Source organism: Gymnoscopelus microlampas, assembly GCF_963454915.1.
Source record: "Gymnoscopelus microlampas genome assembly, chromosome: 3".
Taxonomy (NCBI): domain Eukaryota; kingdom Metazoa; phylum Chordata; class Actinopteri; order Myctophiformes; family Myctophidae; genus Gymnoscopelus; species Gymnoscopelus microlampas.
In genome coordinates, this window is record NC_139940.1 from 35,443,083 (window position 1) to 35,468,082 (window position 25,000).

The following is a 25,000-nucleotide window of genomic DNA, read 5'->3' on the forward strand; positions in this document are numbered from 1 at the left end:
ATTACCCACCCAACGAAGGCTTGAATTCATGAAGAGTTTTTAGTTTTTGTCACATTCCTAAGCCAATAATTTGATGACAATATAATATATAGGTCAATAGGAGACTCAATCGAGACTCTTTCGGAGACTGAAAGAGTCTCCATTGAGTCTCCTATTGACCGATGACCCGGTGTAGGAAACTACTCCTTTAGCCATTTGTTCTCAAACATTTTTTTATTTCTAGGACCCTCATAACTCTGAAAGTGTACACATTCAAATTGTACATTTGTACCTTACAAACTTGTAAGGGTCCATTTGGAACGACGGCAAGGAATCCTGAGGGTCCCTGGACCTCACTTTGAGAACCACTGGTTTTAGCCAAACTCTAGTCACTCCAGAGATGTAATTTTGAAATGCTTTCTGCACTTTCCATTGTTCAGCTCTTAGAGGCTGCACACTCTATAAATAGAGGTATTATGTAGAAGATATTAAAAAGATTGGAAGGAATGCACAGTTACAAAATACGAGCTGCAACATTTGTCCATGCAGTGTTGAGTATATTGGACAAACACGTTTATGACCCGGATATATATAGCACATGAACAGGCTACCAAATCTGATTGTATCGATTGACAGCAAGAAATTGTATGTCACAGTAAAAGCTGCTAGAAGCTTTGCAAATGCCTTTTTGAAAGCAAAGAGCTGCCACACAACATCAGCTTTTTGACATCCGTTTCTTCTCCTCCAAAACAACTGCACATAAATGCTTGCCAAGTCAGAGGAAAAATGTCATCAATTTCCTAAGTTGGACTTTCCGAGTTCCAGAGGACCACGTGCTTTACTCCCAGTACAGGCTGTGTACTGCCCCCCAACAAGCTCCCCAAACAAATGGTTATGTTTAGGTTTAGTTCAGAGATGGTTATGGGTACGGTTAGGGTCTCTGCCAATCCTATTGATTTTGGATTTTTTTTTACCTTTTCTGTGTACTGAATCAATTGAATCAGTTCACTGAAAAGTTTTGTTTAAATGTTCGTTCAGTGCTTGTCTGGAGCTCCGCTTGCATTACATATATATAGAACTGAAACACAGGGAGGTCGTTCACTGACTGACTACGGAATACATTCAGCTGACCCTAGCCTCGGGCTATAGGATCTAAACTACGTTCTCAGGGAGATGTGACCCATGAAGTCACTGTCTGCAGTAAACATGTTTTATTTTAAAAGTTGATTGATGAATGGCCCAAACTAAGCGTTATGCTTTACTGTAAATAGTGTACTGCAAGGAAGGAACCCCCCCCCCTATCTGAGAAGCTTGTCAGTGGTCTGTAATGATTAGATTTAATACTAGATTAATTATTATAAGAATAAAAATGAAATTAGCTATATTTCTCAGAAAAACTGTGGTGCAGTTGAAGCAGTTTTTGCAAGTTTCACAACCTACACAAACATAGTAAAAAGAAATCCCCCTCTGCTGTTTTTCAACAATGGCACCCATTTTCTGACACTTTTTGGACACCATTTTTGGACCACAATTCTTATGTGAGACGATTTTAAGATGACCCAATGTTATTCTCTGTAGAGAAATGACTTCCACGACCCAGGGGATGAACGAGTGATGTCAGGACTTCAGTACTCTATTGGCTCAGGAGGTAGTAGTGGCTGCTTGGTAATAGAAGGCTCCCGGTTCAATCCCAGGCCTTCAGCAAGACACTATCTTTCTCCTGATGAGCACGTTAGTGCCTTCTTCTCTGCCAATGTGTGAATGTAAAGCGCTTTGGGTAAAAGTTCTGCATAAATGCACCCTTACCAGTCATTTCCTTTGCAGAGATCAGTGACTGAGGGGGAGAGCAAGCCTCCGCAAAGAGCTCAATGTGGCAAATGGCTTATATAGTGGCTAATATTTCAGCTCTGTTCAATGGGAAAAGAGCAACTACTTTTCAGCCAATCAAAATTAAGCAAATGACTGAGAGCTCAACTGACTGAACTGAACCGTATTTTGAGGAAGTGATTTACTGCATTTCGTTACTTTGACACAACAACACAGCCTTCTAGCTGTCACACATACTGCCGTGACAGGGCATGGTGTTGTTTTAAAGTCTTGCTATGCCCTCCCGATGAAGTCTTTTTCCACAGAGACGGTACCACTCATAGCCAACAACAGTGGTAATGTACATCAGGTAATGTACAGTAAGTTTAGAGTCATTGCTGCTCTTACCTCTTTCCTATTTGAGTAGTGATTGAAGCCATGCAAGAGGCTGAACTTCTAACGACTCGTTCTCAGTTTGATTCAGTTGTGTAGGGGTGACAAATGAATGATTTATGGGTGCTCTCGGGAAAGCCTCAGTGTACAGTCATTACGCAGGCATTTGGCAGACTTCATGAGGTTTCGTGTTGTGTCTGAAGATTTTTTTTTCACCAGTCGCCTACATTATGCTGTAAGTTGGCAGCCGATTGATTCAGATGTGGGGGTTTCCTGTTGATACCCGTAGTTCTCTGTGGTGCTTCACATGGGCATACAGTGGAGCTTGCTGTTGCTATTGACCTAGTTTTGGTTAACGTGTGTTTTGATAGTAGATAACACTACCTGTTTGAATGTATGATGTGGTTGAACCCAGTTTGTCTATATTACACAGTAGTTGCTTTGGTCTTCGTATGTTGCCTAGCCTAGACTATCTGGTTAAAATGTGCGTTTCATGGAAAAACTGGAAAAACAATAATAACTTATAATTACCACACGCGTCTTCCAGTCAAACCCTCAAATCTCGTGTGAGATGTGTCCAACTTGATTTTCTTTTTCATCAAATCACTTTAATCAGATGTGACATCAATGTGACATGTTTCTGCGTGTGTTTTTGCTTTCCAGCCGGTATGTTCCCTTACTCCATCCCAATTCGACAGCTGTGCAAGTTCTGCGATGTGCAGGTGTCGCCCTGTAACGGTACGGGGACCTGTGTGTCCAACTGTTCCATCACTTCCATCTGTGGGGCGGATGAGGAGGTCTGTGTCGCTATCTGGTAGGTACCTCACGGCCTGATTGGATAAATCTGTCGCGTGTGCGTGTGCGCGTGCGTGCGTGCGTGCGTGCGTGTGCGTGCGTGCCTGCCTGCGTGTGCGTGTGTGTGTGTGTGTTAGTGCCTGCCATGTTTTTTCTTCTCTCACACTCCGTCCCTCTCTCCAGGAGGAAGAATGAAAGCGTCTTCACGGTGGAGACCGTGTGCCACAACCCGTCGGTGCCGCTGTACGGCGTTCTGTTGGACGACTACAACAGCTCCACCTGCGTGATGAAGGAGAAGAAGTCGAGAAATGGAACCGCTTACTTCTGTTCCTGCTCCGACGAAGAGTGCAACGAATACCTGTCCTTCACCCCCAGTGAGTACTGTATGTAAAACAAACGCTCTCTTGCTGAGACGTGGGTACGTTATTTTGACCGCTACAATAGGTTGGCTGTTTTTGTCTTGGAAGAAAAAAGAGAAATCACCACAATTGCACTACTCTAAAAGTCTTAACCCATTTATACCGGGAACGCATCTGTGTAACCACTTGAACCATTATTTTATACTTTGGCTATTCAAAAATAGCAGATATACAAGCTCATAGCGTGGCACGAGTGCCACGCTATGAGCTTGTATTTCTATGTGAAAAATTGGAAAAAATATGAAAAATTGTGAACAGTTGTGCAAATCTTTGAATATATATATATTTTTAAAATGAACATTTTAACTCAAATCTTTGCTTCTGGGGGGTCCTTGGAACAACACATTTTGAGATGGGGGTCCGTGGCCAAATACATATCATTTTGTACATTTCTTTTGTACATTTGTAGAACCCCCATAAGCAAAGTTTGCTTTAAAAATATATATTTTCAAAAATGATTTTAAAAAATAGCAGATCTACAAGCTCATAGTGCGGAGCTTGTATATCTGCTATTTTTGAATAGCATAATAGAATAAAATGGTTAAAATCTAAAGTGACAGATGCTTTCCCGGTCAAAAACACACCAGTGACGCGATGCAATCATTATTCGTAACAAGGTTGATTTTTCACAGAGAATAAAGGCATCAAACTGTATGAATGAGGCATCAAGTACTGTATATGAATAGTTTGATGCGATATATCCACTGGCACATTTTCGTATTGTTTATTCATGTGCTGGTTTAGAAAGCCATCACATCAAATTGTATCAGTAATGGTATTTGGTAAATCTTTAGGGATGATAATGTGTATTTTAATGTTACTGCACATGCCATCCGGTGCCATGTTATATCAGGTCATCTTTTCTGTGCAATCGGCAGGTTATCCGTTGACTCAGAGAAAACCTTGGTATTTGCATAGCCTAGAAACACAGCTTCCTCATACTCATAACAGTAAATGATAAGAAAACAGATGGGAGCTACAGTACATGGACAGTTAGTCTTCCTGTCTTTGTGCTTTATGATCACTTATCACTGCTACCCTCGTTTCTCATTCCTTCTTCATCCCTCAACCCATACACACATGCACAGGCATGCACACACACGCGTTTGCCCAAAAATAGCAGATTCGGACATTCTGCTATTTTCCAGTGCGCGACACCAGAGTTATACTTTAAGTATAAAGTATAACTCTGGATAACACCATCCCCAACCAGTAACCCTAAACCTGCCTAATCCCTAATAACCCCAGCCTGTTTTTCTCCCCCTAATTCTAAGCCTAACTCAAAAAATCTGTTTTTAACCATAAGGAGGACCTCACAATGTCTATTTCTCAAATTCTACTATACTGAACATGTGGGGATAGTTGGCCCTCACAAGTATAGTAATCACACACACACACACACACACACACACACACACACACACACACACACACACACACACACACACACACACACACACACACACACACACACACACACACACACACACACACACACACACCTTTACCTCCCCCTTCTTCTTCCAACCACAGTCAGGGAAAGTCAATGTGTAACTTGGCACGGAAGAAATGCTAGCTGGCTTCTTAGAGGTTGTGGGATTATTGTGTGTGTGTGTGTGTGTGTGTGTGTGTGTGTGTGTGTGTGTGTGTGTGTGTGTGTGTGTGTGTGTGTGTGTGTGTGTGTGTGTGTGTGTGTGTGTGTGTGTGTGTGTGTGTGTGTGTGTGTGTGCTGTCACGGTTATTGTAGACCATTTACAGTAGGCTGCGCTCTCATCAAATACAGGAACTGCAAACACATTTACATCATGCATAGAATTTGTGTGTGCCTGCTCACACGTGTGTGTGGGTGTGTGCATTCCCATAATATTCACATAATATTATGATAGATTTGTAGATAATGTGTACAAGGTGTACATACATACTGTAATATGCGTGTGTGCGTGCGTGCGTACTTGCGTGTGTGCGCTTGCACGCGCACGTGTGTGTGTATTCCTGAGTGTCTTTAGTGCAGTGTGATGCCATGCTGGAGAGCTCAGACATGTGGTTTCCTGTCTGTGTTTAACTCAAATGAGAAACATCTCCAGCACATGGTGGACAGGCACAACACACACACACCTCTATAGCAGATGACAGTACATGTACAGCACAGCACAGCACAGCACAGCACAGCACAGCACAGCACAGCACAGCACAGCACAGCACAGCACAGCACAGCACAGCACAGCACAGCACAGCACAGCACATGTACAGCACAGCACAGCACAGCACAGCACAGCACAGCACAGCACAGCACAGCACAGCACAGCACAGCACAGCACAGCACAGTACATGTACAGCACAGCACAGCACAGCACAGCACAGCACAGCACAGCACAGCACAGCACAGCACAGTACATGTACAGCACAGCACAGCACAGTACATGTACAGCACAGCACAGCACAGCACAGCACAGCACATGTACAGCACAGCACAGCACAGCACAGCACAGCACAGCACAGCACAGCACAGCACAGCACAGCACAGCACATGTACAGCACAGCACTGCACAGCACAGTACATGTACAGCACAGTACATGTACAGCACAGCACAGCACAGCACAGCACAGCACAGCACAGCACAGCACAGCACATGTACAGCACAGCACATGTACAGCACAGCACAGCACAGCACAGCACAGCACAGCACAGCACAGCACAGCACAGCACAGCACAGCACAACACAACACAACACAACACAGCACAACACAACACAACACAACACAACACAACACAGCACAGCACAGCACAGCACAGCACAGCACAGCACAGCACAGCACAGCACAGCACAGCACAGCACAGCACAGCACAGCACAGCACAGCACAGTACATGTACAGCACAGCACAGCACAGCACAGCACAGCACAGCACAGTACATGTACAGCACAGCACAGCACAGCACAGCACAGCACAGCACAGCACAGCACAGCACAGCACATGTACAGCACAGCACAGCACAGGACAGGACAGGACAGGACAGCACAGGACAGGACAGCACAGCACAGCACATGGAAGCAACACAACTGGATGGCACAAAACTTCTTACAGCTCAACGCTGACACAACAGAAATCCTTATCATAGGCCCTGAGAGTCTTTCTAATGCAATTCAGCTGCCCCTTGGTTCACTGGCACCTAATATATCACATAACGCAAAGAACCTGGGTGTCGTTTTTGACAACCACATGAACGTTGAGCTCCATGTAAAGAACTTTACCCAGTCGTGCTTCTAACATTTACGCAATATTGCAAAAATCAAACCAATCCTTACTTCTCAAGACCTGGAAAACATCATACATGCCTTTGTCTCTTCCCGTCTTTACTACTGTAACAGACTTTATACTACCCTGAGCCGTTCCTCTATTCATCGACTACAACTAGTACAGAATGCCGCTGCCAGAATTCTCACCAACACCAATCGTAGCGCACATATAACACCGGTGTTGGTCGTACTTCACTGGCTGCCCATTAAGTCCACAATTGATTTTAAAATCCTTTTAATAACCTATAAAGCACTACATGGGCCGTCCCCACTTTATATCACAGACTTACTGCGCTCAAAGCCCAATGTGAGATCTCTCAGGTCCTCTGACAAAGGCCTTCTGGAAATACCCGCGACCAAATTCAAGTGTAGCACAGTTTAGTAACCAATGGACCCAATGGAGTTATTATTTAGTCAAAAGCTTCTGTCATGTTAAGATATACGTACTTTTCATGAATGAAATATTTATAAAACACATACACAGAATGAATGACTTTTACTAAAAAAAAATCTTTTCAATTTAATTTGATTACTTACACTGTAGTAAGTATAGGGCATTCATTTACAAAAAAACATAAGTTGAAATATGGAGATATGAGGTTTCTGCCTGACAGCAGCGATACGCTCCTGAGCTACGGCCATACATGGCTCGGGAACTGTTGTTTCCCGAGGCTACTTACCAACAGTAGTGGGCTTTACATTGAACAAGGAATTTGAGTATTTTCCTCAAGTGTATTTCCTAAGATCTACAGTTTGCATGAAGGCTAACACGCATGCACGCACACACACGCGCGCGCGTGCGCGCGCACACACACACACACACACACACACACACACACACACACACACACACACACACACACACACACACACACACACACACACACACACACACACACACACACACACACACACACACACACACACACAGAGGCAGAGGCCTGAGGATAAGGGCTGTGGTTCCTTCCTCCCATTGAGGACACATGAAGCAGGAAGTCCATGTTTGTTTATTGGACCAGTGCCATCATGGCTGATTTCTCTACAAATGCCTGGCATTGTTGTTCGCCAGCATCACATTCTTCTGACGTGCCTATAGCACTGTTGTGGTTTTTAAGTGCTTCAGACACACACACACACACACACACACACACACACACACACACACACACACACACACACACACACGCACATGTGCGGCCGTCACTGTGTCAAAATGAGGTAATGAACACATCATCAAACAGGCTTATTTGATTTTGATCAGTGTGAAGTCTATTACAAACACATGTCGATAAATCAGATAAAGAATCACTTGCTATATTGTTGTTCTTGCCGCGTCTCAAAAACTAAATCAGAGCTGTTATTTATCAGAATTTTGCCAAACAAACCAGATATTACAGTATATGTGTGTTGAACCGACCGGTATTGCCTTCCTTGGAGCTCTGTGCTCTCACTAGTGGGTCTAAAAATGATCTAAGATTATTATATATACCAGAATATGTACATTCACTGAAGAATGAATGTGTTAATCAATATTAGTATTAACAACAAATATACAGTAAAATATACAATAAAGTTAAATCATATAAAGTACCGTGCTAAAGCTACAAAGTGCCTTTTGGCCTAAGGCTGGTGCAAGAGGAGCCTAAATTATCTCAGCCAGTTTCATGGCAAATCGGCCATTACGTTTTGAGTGAACATTTTAGCTTTATGGTGGCACTAGAGGAAAGGCCACAGGGTCATCAAAATCATTAGGGGCCATCGTCTGGGGAGCATGAAGATAAAAAGGAAATTCCATGGCAATCCAGCCAGTAGTTTTTGAGATATCATGATTGAGGGTAAAAATGTGAAAAGTGGAAATTTGCACCTAATGGTGCTAGAGGAAATACCATGGGGTGCGTACTTTCCAGGTACGTATATTGTTTGGGAGTAAAGTGGTACAATCGACTGACTTACCAACCGACAACAACAACATTCTTACAGCCCTGCACTAAGCAGCTCAGACAACATTGTTGATTCTGGAATCATCTGGCTTCCTATGCTCATTAGGGGAGTGGATCATAAAGACTAACCCAGACCTCTACAAGACATCTCATGTCACAATCAGACAGTAGACTGATATGGTGTGACATGCAGTTCCACTTCACATTTTGTTTAAAGCTTGTGTGAATATTATAATTAAACACTTTGCTTGTTTTAGATCTGATTCTTTGATTCCATCCAGTATATCTTTTTCCATAGATGCCGCCTCATCCCTCACAGCTGTTTCTGGAGTTAATTTAGGCACCGCTGGCTACAAATAAAATCTTCCTCATGATCGGAACTGTTTTTCACCACCAGGGGATATTTTGAGGAAGACAAGATCATATTTGGAGACAAAACACATTCTGTGTGTATTCTTGATGCGATCTGGAAAGAGGAAGAGGAGATGAACACATGTGGCGGGATGAGGGAAAAAAATGTGGTGTGTGCGTGTATGTATGTATTCCAAGTTCGCATTTGTATTTTTACGGGTCGTCCGTCCGCTCACCGTTGGCTTGGAGCCGCATTGCAGTCATTCAGTCATCCAGTCAGATTGTTGGCCCAAGTACAGAAATACTGAGGAAAAAGTAGCGACTGAAGGAGAGATATAGAGATATACTGTATCTGGACAGAGAAAAAGGAGAGACGGTATGAGTCGGTCTGGGTTGTAAAGGAAGCACTGTTACCATAACAAATAAATAGTGATGCTGTTCACTTCAGTCTCCCTGTGGCTGGATTCCTCCACGCTGCCACACAACATGATACCAGCCTGGATAAAGACAAGTTATTTATACACAGACAGGCGGGTGAAAAGGCTGTGGGGGGAACTGGTAAACAAGTTTACTCATGTGTAAACTTCTTGAATTTCAGGGTTATTAAGTGGTAACACGCATAATACAAGCATGCAGGAAATATTTGCAACCGTATACTGTACACAGACGTCTAGTTGAGGTGAGTTATGTTTTTTTCCCGAGTCCAGTTGAAACTGGAGTACAACATTATGTAACACATTACCCCTTAATAAATTAGGTATGGCTTCATAGCACTTTAACTTAACTACACAGTCGAATATACTACTGCATACATTCACAGATATCAGATATCTCTATCTTGAAAGAACGGTAGAAATTTGGTCTCTCCCATGGAAGACATGGGGTCGATTTGCAGCTTTAAAGACGCCATGAAATAAAAAATGTTTTTCACGCTCCTAGTGCATATCTGGCAACAATGGAGATGTAATTAACTCTAGATGAATTTTTGGAAAATAAATAAATAAATGTTGGTGTTTTTTTATATCAAAAGTATCTAAAAGTCCAATCCCAAACACTTCCGTCAAACAAAAGCATAATGCGTTATTACATTAGCAAGCCCTAATTAATAATCACAAATCATGATTTCAGTCACCTGTGTGATTCCCAGCTCAATGTTCCTCCACATAGCTGAGGTTTGAATCAAAATCTAGGTTTATGAGTTCCATGATTCTGGATAGGAAATAAAACTGCCATGCTGCAGCAATTTTAGCAATGTCTTATAAGCAACTGTTTTCTCTTATCATAAAACTATTGGCCACTGGACTATAGACATTACATCAGTATTCACCTGTTATAGGCCAGGTGTGTAACAGACCTCGGCACAATAGAACTTTATAATATATTTTGAAAGCCTGAACAAAACAGGCATTTTTTGCAATAGTTTATAATACACAGAATCTTCAATGCCGTAAATGAAATACCTGACGAAACAGCAAGTATGGAAAAAACCTATGAATTCATAACACAAATAACTACATATTTAATCAAAGAATAGATCTTAGTCCTTATAGATGAAGCAGCAGGAAAGGTTCCATAATGATAATGAGACACTGAACATAGTAACATATTCATCACAGGTTTAGCAGATTAGCGGAGCTGAGTGTGGCTTTACTCCTCTCAGAATTTAGAATGGCTCTCTTTAATCCACTCATCACCTATTTTTAACATGAAATCATGTCTGGTTTGACTTCATAGGAAATTATTTCCTCTTTAATATCCACCACTCACATCCGTTATTAAAAACACATTGTTAAGAGTCGACGCACCAGTAACTGGTTTGAGAATTCAGACCATGAGTCATTTAGAGAAGCTTCAAGCTTCTCAGTCCACGCACTGCGCGTACACACGCACACACACAAACACACAAACACACAACCACACAAACACACAAGCTGATGATGTGTTTAATTACAGAGCGGAGCCTCCTGTTAGTCTGAATGGCGTGTCAAACCCCATTGAAAGCTGTGTGAGAACCCTCTGGCATCCTGATTGGAAAAGGCAACACGAGTGCTATTACTAGTTTCTCTTGGCACATTCTGATTGGCACTGGTGCTGTTCACTCCAGTTTTATGCCTCACACGCACACTCACAATGTCCAAAAGGCATTTAGGGTCTGTGCCTATTTAAAACTCTTTAAAACACGAATGCACGCACAAACACACACACACACACACACACACACACACACACACACACACACACACACACACACACACACACACACACACACACACACACACACACACACACATGCACCCACACACACACACACACGCACCCACATGCACGCATAGGCGCTCGTGTGTGTGTGTGTGTATTTTTTACATTTATTTGTGGCTTAGCCCAAAGCGATGTAACGATAGATATACTACTTAATAGACACACCTAAACAGTACAGTACAGGCCTAGATCATGAAGATTTTCATTATAGATTAACTGTACATACTTAGATCACACTAAGTATGTAAATATTATGTATCTTGGATGATCACACCACACTGTCACCCCAGTACCTGGCAACTGAAGTCAACATCTCAAAATAATAATAATATAAAATAAAATAAAATAAAAAAGCAAGTTCAAAGCACAAGCTTCAGGGTTACTTAAAGGTTAATTGTATAACCACATAACAGCTTATGCTGAAACCAAAATTGTGTATAATTGTTACACATATCCCTGAGCACTGAGGAAGATTATGGCAAGTATTGGCATGTCAAAGAGATAACTTGATATTCTCTGCAGCAATTCATCAGCATTTTCAAAACATGCTTTGTGCTTCTCTATAAAGCTGGTGACACTAGTATGCTACACTTGTAGTAATACTGGATAAATGTATACAGTAACTCTACCTAGTAATAGATCCTAATGAAATTGATAGTTCCGGTACTTGATTATGATTGGCTGAGCAACATTTGAAGCAGTTGTAAAATGCCCTATAAATACACACCTCTGACTGCATGTATCGGTATTACTGCACGTTCTGAAATGTCAGATTTTTTTGTGAATTTTGATATCCAAAAACAGTTTCTCATAACACTTTAGGTGAGATATAGGCCATGCAGATGCTTAACATTGATTCATTTCACATTTACTACATTTCACATGGCGTGTTTACAATATTCACAGTTCAGGAACCTCCGTGCGTTAGTAGCCAGTCAGGGACTACTTTCTCCGCTCCGCGTCATAACAACGCCCCTTAGCTGTTCTAAAATCACTGTAAAACACGGCCTCTTGGGGCTTATTGCTTTCATTTGTAACTCCAGGTCCATTTGGTTCCATTCGTGCAGGATTTTACTGTGTAGGTGGGACATCTTCAACAGATATAAACTGTAGGGTCTTAACTTCCTCAGTCCAGCCCCAGGTCTCTCTATGCCAGTATAGCTGCCTCATCCAGTTGGGTAATTTTCCCCAGAAGGACTGGCTGGTGGTCTGAGTGAGATAGTTTTTTGAATAGGTGCCCAGCCAGACCAGACCAGGGCCAGTCAGACCAATACACACACAGGCTTGCTACTGTTCTATTCCCCCTACAGGAACTCCGAGGGTTGGCAGTCACTTGTGTCAGGCTGGCATCAGAGGTAGTGGTAGTTAACGTTGCTTCATACTGTGCCTCGCACGGTCGCACGGTTGCTTGCAATTGCACTGCCCACTATTTCTACACATTAAAATCCTCAGTCTTAATTTATCCATGTGTAACTCCGGGAGTGTAACCAAATGATCCCTTATTTATGGATGCAATTTTGTTTACATTTTGTTCACTCTAAGGGTTAAATTAATGCAGAGGATTTTATTGTGTATTGGCGTGTTTTTGTACATTGGACATAGCTCCTTCTATTATCATTGTTGCACGTGCCTCAACTGGACTTATAGGATGTATTGCTGTCTGCGACATAGAAAACACAGTCCTGTGCACCACATGAACACTTCAGTTTACCCTCTTTGTCTTGTTTTTCAAGTCTTTTTCAACGGAAAGGTATAACTTGTTTAAAGACACATTAGCAGTGCTTTGTTTAAAAAAAGATTGCCAATAGTCACTTAGCAACAGCAGTTACCACATATAGTGACACAGGAGCTATGTTACCTCAGACAGAACAATTTTAATCATGGCACCTATTTTTGAGAGCCTATTCATAGCTTCAGTTGTTGTCCACTATTATTACTGTGACCTTTGTGATTGAGAGTTCAAAGCCAGCGTTAATGTCATCAAAGGTCCCAGAAGCAGTTCACATCCTGTATATAGTTGTGGCTTACCTTATGAAGCTGCTGCCCTTTAGCTCAATATTTAACTTGAAAATATGTACTTTCACCTAACCTATCTGTTCCCTTCAGTTCCTCTCCTCTCCTCTCCAGTCATTTATACAATCTAAAACACTCCACCATCTTTGCTCTTCTCTGTGATTCCAGTTGTGGAAGCTGAGGAGGTCCCGGTGGTCTCCGTCATCGTGGTGACCCTGCTGCCCCTCTTGCTGCTGGCCGTTGTGATCGCGGCGATGTTCTACTGGTACCGGGTGTACCGACGTCGCGAGCTCAACCAAGAGTGGGACAGCAGCGGTAAGAAGCGTAAGGCCAAGGCCGGGGGTCTGGACTGCAGCGACGCCTGTGCCATCATGATGGACGATGACGGCTCTGACAGCAGCTCCACGCACGCCAACAACCTGAACCACAACACCGAACCGCTGCCTATTGAGCTGGACCTGCAGGTGCTGGAACTGCTCTGTTGTGCAATTCATTGTGCTTGTTTATCTGATCCGATCTGCTGAATCACTACATGAGGTCCTGCTTTATTCTTTGACGTACTGTATGACCGTGTCGTGCGCCGAAAATAGCACAACTTGTCGCGTGTGACAGAGTATGAATTAAGCATAAGATTGTCGCACAAACACAGATGACGATGTTCTCTTAATGTGATTGTATAAAACCTTACAACTTTTAAGAATCGAATAGAATGTTTTCAGATGTTTTCTAAGTGAAATTGATTGTCAGAGATCCAGCATATACATTTTATTTTTTTGTCAAGCGGGTGGCACAGTATACTAATCAACTTTTAACCATTGACCTTGACCAGGTGGGTAAAGGCCGCTTCGCCCAGGTGTACAAGGCCAAGCTGAAGCAAAGCACATCAGGCCAGTTTGAAACGGTGGCTGTCAAGATCTTCCCCTATGAGGAGTATGCTTCCTGGAAGAACGAGAAGGACATCTTCTCCGATACAGACCTCAAACATGAGAACATTCTCCACTTCCTGACAGCCGAGGAGAGGAAGCTGGAGAAACAGTACTGGCTGATCACCGCCTTCCACCCCAGGGGAAATCTACAGGTGAGAATAGAAAATGGATCGATCAATCCTACCTAACTACAGTACCTACCTACCTACCTACCTACCTAACTAACTACTAACCTACCTAACTCTCTACCTACCTACCTACCTACCTACCTACCTACCTACCTACCTACCTAACTACTAACCTACCTAACTCTCTACCTACCTACCTACCTACCTGTTTTATTCCACCCCAGGGGGAACCGTGGAACAAGACCTTTTTTATATACACATATAAAAAAGAAAGCCTGTTGTGTTACAAGGCCTCAGTTTTGTAATACAAACCACATAATACAAGCCAAACGTCTGTTCACCCCGGATCAGTTTTCACATTCACTGCTGGCACACGAAGAGTGATAATGAAAGTGATAATGATTCTTGTTTTGAAATAGTGAATCCATTCTCTATCTTTCACCATACTGACATTCCTGGATCCTCTCTGACCTGCAGGAGCACCTGACACACCATGTGATCAGCTGGGAGGACCTGTGTGTGCTGGCCAGCTCTCTGGCCAAAGGTGTGGCTCACCTCCATAGCGACCATCTTCTCTCTGGACGCCCTAAGGTACAACTGAGATCTGTCTGCCTGTCTGTCTGTCTGTCTGTCTGTCTGTCTGTCTGTCTGTCTGTCTGTCTGTCTGTCTCAATCATTCAATCATGATGAACAAAAAGATTAACGAGTAATGCCATATTCAATGTCAGTGCCTGAATGTGAAGAGTATTATTTACACGCCATCAACAGATAATCGGAGTCCCATATCATTCTTTCAGATATTTCCAGGTAGTTTTAATTTGATGCATGATATTGTTCTTGCTATCCATGTTGATAGGTATAGGTGCTTTTATTTTGAAGCTTCTACTTTTATTTTGTCATCAATACTTCATCGGTATGTCATCATTCCCCCAAGGTGCCCATCATCCATCGGGACATCAAGAGCTCCAACATCCTGGTGAAAAATGACCTGACCTGCTGCCTGTGTGACTTTGGCCTGGGTCTCCGTCTGGATAACTCTCTGTCTGTTGATGATCTAGCTAACAGTGGCCAGGTGAGAGCTACTACTGTACAATATATCTCTTAGTCATAAAGGATGCTACTCTAACCTCACAAATCATCCCTATTCTGGGGTCGAACATTCGGCGAAGGTATTTAGAGCCCTTGGGAATCCTGTCAACTAAGTATAGGGTTTAAGTGGTTACGTGAAACTCTTTCAGTAATATCGTATTTATAAAAGCAGTATTGTTAGTATTCATAAAAACACAACTGAGAACAAGTTTAATATGATTTGTTATCTGCTGTACATTACTACAAAAGTTTATATAGGGGTTGATATACATAAATATATATGTATTTACCGTGTGAAAAATGTATTATCATGGGTGTTCATAGTGTTTGTTATACAGGTACAGCGCTGTATGTTTCTATTGGAACAATTCCATGTAAACATCTTGGCTGGCAGTCGTAGAAGAATGGGCTACTGTGCCTTTTTCAATTTTCTTCTACAAACTGGGCTTTGGAGCTCAAAGAAAGCCTATTATCTTTAATTCGGTGTTATGGAAGCTTTTACTCTCTCTGTGTCATCTAAGCTCTGCATGTTTAGCCATTTTAAGGCTTTAGTTTGGTTTGGGGGATATATGAGCTGGCCTTGTTTGTTTTTTCTTCTTTCATGTAGTTCTCTGTGTTGTGCGTTGTGTTTCTGTGTTGTGATGGCACAGACATACTGTACAGTAGAACGCTGACACAAGACATTGGACAGAGAGATGAGTGCGGTGTAAGATTAAATGAGAGAAGTAAAGGCTTGGTTGTGACATGCAAGCACCTTTAGGCAGGTCTGTCTGTCTGTCTGTCTGTCTGTCTGTCTGTCTGTCTGTCTGTCTGTCTGTCTGTCTGTCTGTCTGTCTGTCTGTCTGTCTGTCTGTCTGTCTCTCTCTCTCTCTCTCTCTCTCTCTCTCTGAGACCTTTGTTCAGTGTTGTTTATGATTTATGATGACTTCACTGGCTGAAAATGCTTTAGCGACAGGTGATACGGTGCTGACTAATTTGACACACATGTTTGCATAGACACACCTACAGTATGTACACTGTACAAGTACACATCTACAGTAAGCATACTGTAATTAAACACACATCTATAGTATGCATACTGTATGAGCACACATCTACAGTATGCGTACTGTAATTAAACACACATCTACAGTATGCATACTGTAATTAAACACATCTACAATATGCATGCTGTACAAACACACACATGCATAAGCTACTGTACATACAGAAGTATTTGCACATAGCAAAAGTATCTAACCATGTGCACAATAACTATCACGCCTACATGGGTACTCTGTTTATATATTGAACATACATCATTACGCCTCCATTTTTTACACTTTCTTTTTTTTAAAGATTAGTTTTGGGGCTTTTTTACGCCTTTATTAGACAGGACAGTAGGCTGACAGGAAATGGGGAGAGAGAAGGGGAGAGACATGCAGAAAAGGTTATCGGGATCGGGAGTCAAACCCACGACGCCGTGTCAGGCTACATTGAGCCTAGGTGCCTTAACCGCTACTCCAGCAGTCCAGGCCCATTTTTTACACTTTCATTGTTAGATTAGCTGATAGCTAGAGGGTGCTACGCAAATCGTCGCTGTCACGTGGAAACCACATGTCCAAAACGGTTACTTTTCAGGAAAAGGAAAAAATAACCTGTTTTCCGATGGATCTGATGTAGTGATTATTTAGTTACAAGCTCTTGTTAATACATTTCATTGGTTCAATATTTATAAAACCTACAAACATAGCCACTTTCACTTTTAACATGTTTTAAAAAATAGCTTGTAGATCGTCTATTTTATTGATTATAGAAGTTTATACATTATAGGCCGTCAAATTTGTAACACTCTTGAACGACAAAGTAGGGCATTCATTTACCAAAAACTAAATATGGACATACAAGGTTTCTGCCCGACAACAGCGAAATGTAAAGGGGAATCAACTTGAAAGGGCCGTGTTTCTGGTGTGGCCTGTATTCCTTCCAACTGCTTATCTAATTCGTTGAAACAGGAGGTGAGTCAGAGGAGAGAGTGACATGTTTACTGTGGCTGACTGAGCTTAGTGGCTCATTAATGCAAGAACCCTATAACTCAAATATCAGACAGTGGGATATGAAGTAACAACACGTCATGTGTTCGAAAGGGTGAATCATCTTCATGTTTCCACAGCATGTGAAAGTGTTTCGGTGTTTCGGTGTTTCGGTGGTGTACTGGGCGTGTGCGCGAGTGTGTTTATTTGCAAGAAAACCTTGTATGAGCTTCTGTATGAAGGTGCTAATAATGTTGCATGCATTTGTGTTGCTGTTGTGTTTCCTCGGTATGCATACTGAACACTGAACACCCCCAGTTAGTGTGAAACCTATGAACAATAAGGCCATCACACTCTTAGCACTCACAATGACAAGTGACTCTGATCATCCTTTTTACATTGTCACTTTGAACCTATGCCATCTGGATGAAGATACAGAACTTTGAAATGGGAAAAAGTTTTTGGTAGAAGTTTTGTCCCTTCAGCCAGTGCGGCATTAAACAAAGTGCCTCACTGATGTGATGGTTTTCGTGTACACTGGGGACTTCATGTATTGTCTTGGTATTATGTTGTTGTGATATGTTGTTCTGTACTTTATGGTTATGAGTTTTTGTGTTGAACAGACTGTGAAGATTAATATCCCTGAGTAGTCCAGGCAATCTAGCCCATTTTAGACCCAAAAGTCAGACTAATTGTAAGAGAATTTTTTTCAACAGATATCATTTCTATGAGGTGTCTAGAACAACATACTAAAAGTCCTAAGAAATCCGAGATGCGGAAATATGTTTAATTCTCATCAATTCAAGATGTGTGCTAATATTTAGAGAAAACTAAACACCCTAATGGGATTTTTATTTTATTTTGTCCTATCACAATGAAACTTTCCACAATGAATCTTAACATGGAAACTAAACTTTTTTGTATTACAAGTTTCTCTGAAACTTAAGTTGAATATGCAAATTAGCTTAATATATATTGAATATGCTCACATTTGCATATCACGAAAATGACTTTTCCCCAAAATGTATTATATTTACATTGTTGTTTGTTAATGATATCAAACACACTGATCAGACTTTCATGAACCATAGATGCGGAAATATGTTTAATTCTCATCAATTCAAGATGTGTGCTAATACCTTGAGAAAACTTTTTTTTTTGGTCCTATCACAATGAAAGCCTAACATTTTTTGTATTGCAAGTGTTTGCCCAGAACCAAAATTACCTCACAGGGCTTAACCTAGGACCAGGTTGTGCCCCTATGGCCTTTGCCAGATATATTCTACAATTGTTCTCTGTTGCAGTGCTGATTGGAAGGTGGAGTTGGAGGTAATCAGGGGAAGGGGAGACACCTGGCCACTGATTCCCACAGTATAAAAGACCTGCACTTCCACTGTTCTTTCTCTCCTTACACCTGAGGCAGGCCACCCAGATAGCATTTGTGTTTCACTTCTGTTTGCATTATTTAGCAGTATGCCTACTTCATTGTGTTATCATTATTATATTATGTTGTAAATAAAATCACTTATTTTTAGTTAAAACTCTCTAGTTTCCCCTTTATTTGTTGTGGTCTAGAGCCAGGCCATAACACTTCAGGCTCCAAACCTGGTTTATAAAGCGGCTGTGCAGTCTGTTTGAGAACTATAGCACCTGAATAATCCATCCATATTGTTGGCAGGAAACCACTCGTCATCTCTCCAGAAATTTGACATTTTAACATACCAACTCTTTTAAAATGTTTTGCCCTAAACCAAAACTACAATTTAGAAGAAGCTTTGTCTACTGACACAAAGTAGTTTGCTAGGACTAGCAAACTAATAGAAATTAATAGAAAACACTTATTTTTGTTTTTCATACAGTGTGTAATGTTTGTCAGTGGGGAGAAATGGAGAAGTGTAAAATATGTAATGAGTCATTCACCGATGAAAGCACATCAGTTGTTCTTCAAGCAAAAGGCAGCAATGGTGTGAATCGTGCTAGTGCTCAACGTGGAAGTTGTTTAGTAACATTTCCAGGAGATAAAGTGCACGTTGAATGCCGCCGCAACTACTGTAAAGCAGAAAATATTCTATGTGATAATGCTATACCATCTTTGCAACAACCAACGCGACGTACTAATCTCCGCTCAGAGCAAAACTTCAACTTTCGAGAGCATTGCTTGTTCTGTGGGCAACCAGCTAGAACTGATAAGAACAAGAAGCAGAGAAAGACATTTGAAGTCTACCCAGTAAGGACAGACGACTTCCAGGAAAAGATTGTTCAGGTTTGCCATTTTAGGAAAGATGAATGGTCTGATACTGTATTTGGGAGGATATCATCTGCCCATGACCTTCATGCAGCAGATGCAATATACCACAAACAATGTGACGCTAACTTTCGAAACTTGAAGACTATTCCCAGTCAATTATCTGCAAACCCTGGCAACGAACCCAAAAGATTCAAAAGAGGAAGACCTGAGGTTGATGAGATAACAACAGCATTCCTAAAGGTGGCAAACTTTTTAGAAGAACACGATGATGAGCAAATCAATATTGAGGATCTTATGGTACAGATGGCAGAGTACTTGCAAGACACAGGTCATGAACCATACAGTGCAAAGTGGATGAAAATTAAAATAAAAGAACACTTTGGAGATAGAGTAATAATGACTGGCCTGGAAAAAAAATGTGTGGTAACTTTGCAAGACACAGCCCACTCACTTCTTCGGGAATTTCACAAGCAACAGAAATCGAATAATCCCGAAGAAGAGAAGCTGAATATCATTAAAACCGCTGCAAAGTTAATTGGAAGTGATGTGAAATTCTTGGAAATCCGAAAAGATGACTATCCAGATGCAAGTGACATTGCAGCTGCTATGAGCTATATTCCAGAGTCTTTACAGGTTCTACTGAGGAATATGTTCTCTGGTAAAAATCTTGATACAAAGCTTGCATCAATCGGACAGTCCATCATGCAAGCAATAAGACCAAGGACAATGATTGCGCCTCTTCAACTTGGGCTAGGGATCCAGATGCATCACCATTTTGCATCACGCTTTTTGGTAGACACACTCCATGAGCATGGTTTCTCCTGCTCGTATGCAGAGGTGATGAAATATGAACGGAGTGCAGCAGTGGCACAAGGGACTGAGATCCCTGGATTCACAGAAGAGCACCATATTCAATATGTTGCAGACAACGTCGACCACAATGTAGCAACCATCGATGGTACAGGGACATTCCATGGAATGGGTATAATAGCTTGTGTTACACCAGGAACGCAACAAAACAATCTTGTTCCCAAGATCCAAGTGACTGCTGCAGATATTGCTGCAATCGGTCGCATAAACATTCAGTACTTCAAAATTCCTCCTATGCGTGAACCTATTGTGTATCAGCCATTGGTTCTGTTGACAGCAGTTAACGAAACATCACAGCTGGATGTGTTGTGGAAGACATCCTTACTCCTTCACTCTCAAAGGCCATCATGGTCCGGTATGATGCAGCTGCTGCATCAAGGTGAACACCCTGGGAGATCATCAGTGACATTCCTTCCAATGATTGATCTTGATCCCAGTGATGAATCCTGCATATACTCAACGTTGAAGTTTGTGGAAACTCAAGCTCAGCAGTACAATGTGACCCCTATCCTGACGTTCGACCAACCCCTTTACTGGAAAGCCTTGACCATTATCCAGTCTCAGCAAAGCAACAATGAACTCAAGCGAATAGTCCTCAGGCTTGGAGGGTTCCACATGCAAATGAGCTTCTTGGGTAGCATTGGACACTTAATGGCAGGGTCTGGACTGGAGGAGCTACTAGAGGTGGTGTATGCTCGCAATACAGTTTGCCACATGATGACTGGCAAGGCGGTCTCCAGGGCAGTTCGTGGTCATATGCTTGTCGATGCAGCTCTGAACACTATTTTGCTGGCTGATGCGTACAATGTGCCAGTCCCAACAAAAGACACAGTCGTGGAAACTCGGATCGAGATGGCGCCTGCCACCGATACTGAGCCAACAGAAGACACAGTCGAGGAACCTCGGATCGAGATGGCACCTGCCGCCGATACTCAGCCAGTTGATGAGGAAGTACTCAATACTTTACCAGAAACAGATGTGACAGACTTGACCATAGCCAGTGAACTATATGACAAAGTCATGTCCTCTTCTTTGCCGATAGGAGAACTGTGTTCTGAAGAGGTTTTGGAGAGAATCCAGAGTACTCTTGCCAGGAAGATGGAAACCATGAATACCAGGACAGCACAGCTTTGGCAGCAATACATGAATATGATTGATATTCTGCGAAACTTCATCAGAGCTGAGAGGACAGGCAACTGGAGATTACATCTTAAATGTGTTCACGATATGTTACCATACTTTGCAGCTACTGGACACCGACTATATGCAAAGTCAGCCTATGTGTACCTGCAAATGATGACTGCCCTACCTGAAACCCAGATGTCCACAAGAAATTTGAGGAGGGATTCCACGTAGTGAGGCGAAGCAACAGGTATTGGGCTGGACTGTCCACTGATCTCATTATTGAGCAAGTGCTCATGAGAAATGTAAAAACACATGGTGGCCTAACGAGAGGAAAAGGATTCACAGAGACACAACGCTTAGTGTGGGTCCTTTCAATGCCAGCGTGTGCAAACATCAACAATGCTATGCAGTCATTCACAGGTGTCTCATATGAGACCAGCGACCAACATAAAGACCTGTCCAAGGCCAGGCAGACAAGAGATGTCGGTGACACGCTTGCCCTTCTCACCTATCTGAAAGAGAGAGATCCTTTCACTGAGAACCATTCCCTGCACAACATTGCTAATGGCATGACAGCCGAGCAGGGAGTGAATGTTGAGAAGTCAAGGGAGATAGGGTGCAAGATTTTGGAATCTATGATAGGGAAATCAGTGGAAGAATTCACCTTCAGGAAAGCTGACCAAGCAGTGACTCTTGCATCTAGATCAACTGTCAAGATCAGAGGAGAGACAGTAGTTGTGAATCCACAGCTGTTATTCCAGCGTCTCGTAGCAGTGAGAGACCGGTGTGAAGATTTGCCATCACTGTTCAAGTATGAACTTTGCAGTCATCCAACTGCTTTGTTTGAATCGTCACACCTACCCCTCCAGGCTAACAAGGCAGTCCTTGCCGATGTCCTCTGGAAGTCCATTGATCAGCAGCAAAGACAACCCAGTAGTGATGTCCAGCATGTCCTTGATGGGGGTGCTTTACTACATCGTCTACCATGGCCAAAAGGGTCGACTTATGACAGTGTGTGTGAAATGTATGTCAGATATGTCATACAGAAATATGGTATGACTACTGTCATAGTCTTTGATGGCTACAAAGACGAACCTACAATAAAAGATGCCACCCAACTGCGACGAACTGGTGTTAGTCCCGGCGTGACTGTACACTTCTCTGGTGACATGATCATCCAATCCAAAAAGGACCAGTTCCTTAACAATAAGGAAAATAAACAACGCTTCTTGGTTTATCTAAGTGATAAACTAGAGAGGGCTGGGTGCATCACAGACCATGCAAAGAATGATGCTGATGTGCTCATTGTCCAAACCGCCATTGCCTCAGCCAGAACCAAAGACACGGTCCTAGTAGGAGATGATACAGATTTATTAGTACTCTTGTTACATCAGGCTGATCCAAATGCACAGGAACTGTTTCTGGCACCAGAACCAAAGAAAGGAACAAAAGCAAGAAGGATATGGTGCATAAAGCAGACAAAAGAACTACTTGGTCCAAAGGTGTGTGATAATCTCCTCTTCATCCATGCTATTTTAGGCTGTGATTCAACTTCTCGTCTATTTGGCTTGGGAAAGGGATTGGCACTGAAAAAAGTAAAAACTGACTCTAGCTTTCTCAAACAAGCTAAGGTGTTCAGCCTGTCAGAGGAAAAGGTCGGAAAAGGAATCATCATTGCAGCAGGTGAAAAGGCTCTAGTCTCACTGTATGGGGGTGACAAAGATGAATCGCTGGATATGCTGAGACACAGGCGATTCTGTGAGAAAGTATCGAAGAGCACATCTCCAGTGGAACCTCAAACTCTTCCACCAACATCATCAGCTGTGAAGTTCCACAGTCTCCGTGTGTTCTACCAGATCCATGAATGGAAAGGAACAAGTAAAAGCATGAGTCCAGAAGACTGGGGATGGCATGTTATAGGTGGTAGATTCATGCCAATAATGACTGATCAGCCTGCAGGACCACCAGACTTACTTAATGTGGTCTGCTGTAGCTGCAAGAAAGACTGCAGCACGAAGAGATGCACATGCAAAAAACATGGACTCCCTTGCACTGCCATATGCGGAGAATGTCGTGGTACTAGCTGTACAAATTCCCAGTTGCCTGATTTTTCTGATGACTAGAATCATACAAAAGGAGTTGAGGATCACATTTGAACAATAAAATATACAAAAAACACAAAAAAAAAAAGAAAAAAACACAAAAAAACACAAAAAAAACACAAAAAGAACCTCCCCTGTTGTTGCTACCTTGTCGTGGTGGGGAGGCTTGTGTGCCTCTGTGACCCTGAGGACTATACCGGTGGGGGTTATACCCCCGGCAGGTACAACCAAGCCGGGCAGGTTTCAGGTTAGAGGCCAGTCCAAAAGCAGCATTGCCATCAACCGTTAGCAGTAGCATGGTTGGAGGAAGATTTGACGGATTTATGCATTTGTCATACATATGAATGGTGTTTTTGATGTTATTCTATGAAGTCACAATATTTCAATGAAATGGTTCATGAAAGTCTGATCAGTGTGTTTGATATATCATTAACAAACAACAATGTAAATATAATACATTTTGGGGAAAAGTAATTTTCGTGATATGCAAATTTGGGCTTATTCAGTATATATTAAGCTAATTTGCATATTCAAATTAAGTTTCAGAGAAACTTGTAATACAAAAAAGTTTAGTTTTCATGTTAAGATTCATTGTGGAAAGTTTCATTGTGATAGGACAAAAGAAAAAAAAAAAGCCCATTAGGGTGTTTAGTTTTCTTGAGGTATTAGCACACATCTTGAATTGATGAGAATTAAACATATTTCCGCATCTCGGATTTCTTAGGACTTTTAGTATGTTGTTCTAGACACCTCATAGAAATGATATCTGTTGAAAAAAATTCTCTTACAATTAGTCTGTCTGGAAATGCTACTTTGCCTGGACTAGAGGGGAAAATAAAGACATTATTAAAACCAGTAGGCTAATACAATGTAAAATCTCATGTTAATTTAACTTCACGGGTCCGTACCATTCTCTCTCAAAAGTTAAAATGAACACACAGAATCTTACTGTTTAGAATAGAATACTGCTGCTTTATGATTGCTTCTCAGCTGAGCACAGGTTACTACATGTCCCTAGGGTGACCACCCGTCCCGAAATTCGCGGGACAGTCCCGAAATTGGACCCTCTGTCCCGTGTCCCGCACAAGCAGAGCAATGTCCCGAAAATCAAAGATATGAAAAAAAACAAAAAACGATTTTGTTTTTGATAATAAATCGGTAAAATCAGGCAAAAATAAGAATTAAATAACATAACCCTAACCTAACCCTAATCTTAACCCTAAAACCGAAATAAAGAAACCAAAAACG

At 42.0% G+C, this 25,000-nt stretch overlaps 1 protein-coding gene across 2 annotated transcripts in view; it reads left to right on the forward strand.

Annotated features, from left to right (window-relative positions):
* LOC311040272 (TGF-beta receptor type-2-like) overlaps positions 1–25,000 on the forward strand; it is a 44,828-nt gene that overhangs the window by 7,631 nt on the left and 12,197 nt on the right. The window contains exons 1-7 of one of the 2 annotated variants that reach the window (XM_084050450.1): positions 2,042–2,155; positions 2,842–2,992; positions 3,157–3,347; positions 13,421–13,716; positions 14,082–14,330; positions 14,784–14,897; positions 15,241–15,378. In XM_084050450.1, coding sequence (XP_083906576.1) covers positions 2,847–2,992; positions 3,157–3,347; positions 13,421–13,716; positions 14,082–14,330; positions 14,784–14,897; positions 15,241–15,378 — 1,134 coding nt within the window. In that variant the 5' untranslated portion in view covers positions 2,042–2,155; positions 2,842–2,846. Of the gene's footprint in view, positions 1–2,041; positions 2,156–2,841; positions 2,993–3,156; positions 3,348–13,420; positions 13,717–14,081; positions 14,331–14,783; positions 14,898–15,240; positions 15,379–25,000 lie in introns of those variants that run through there. The other variant, XM_084050449.1, reaches the window with a different exon arrangement.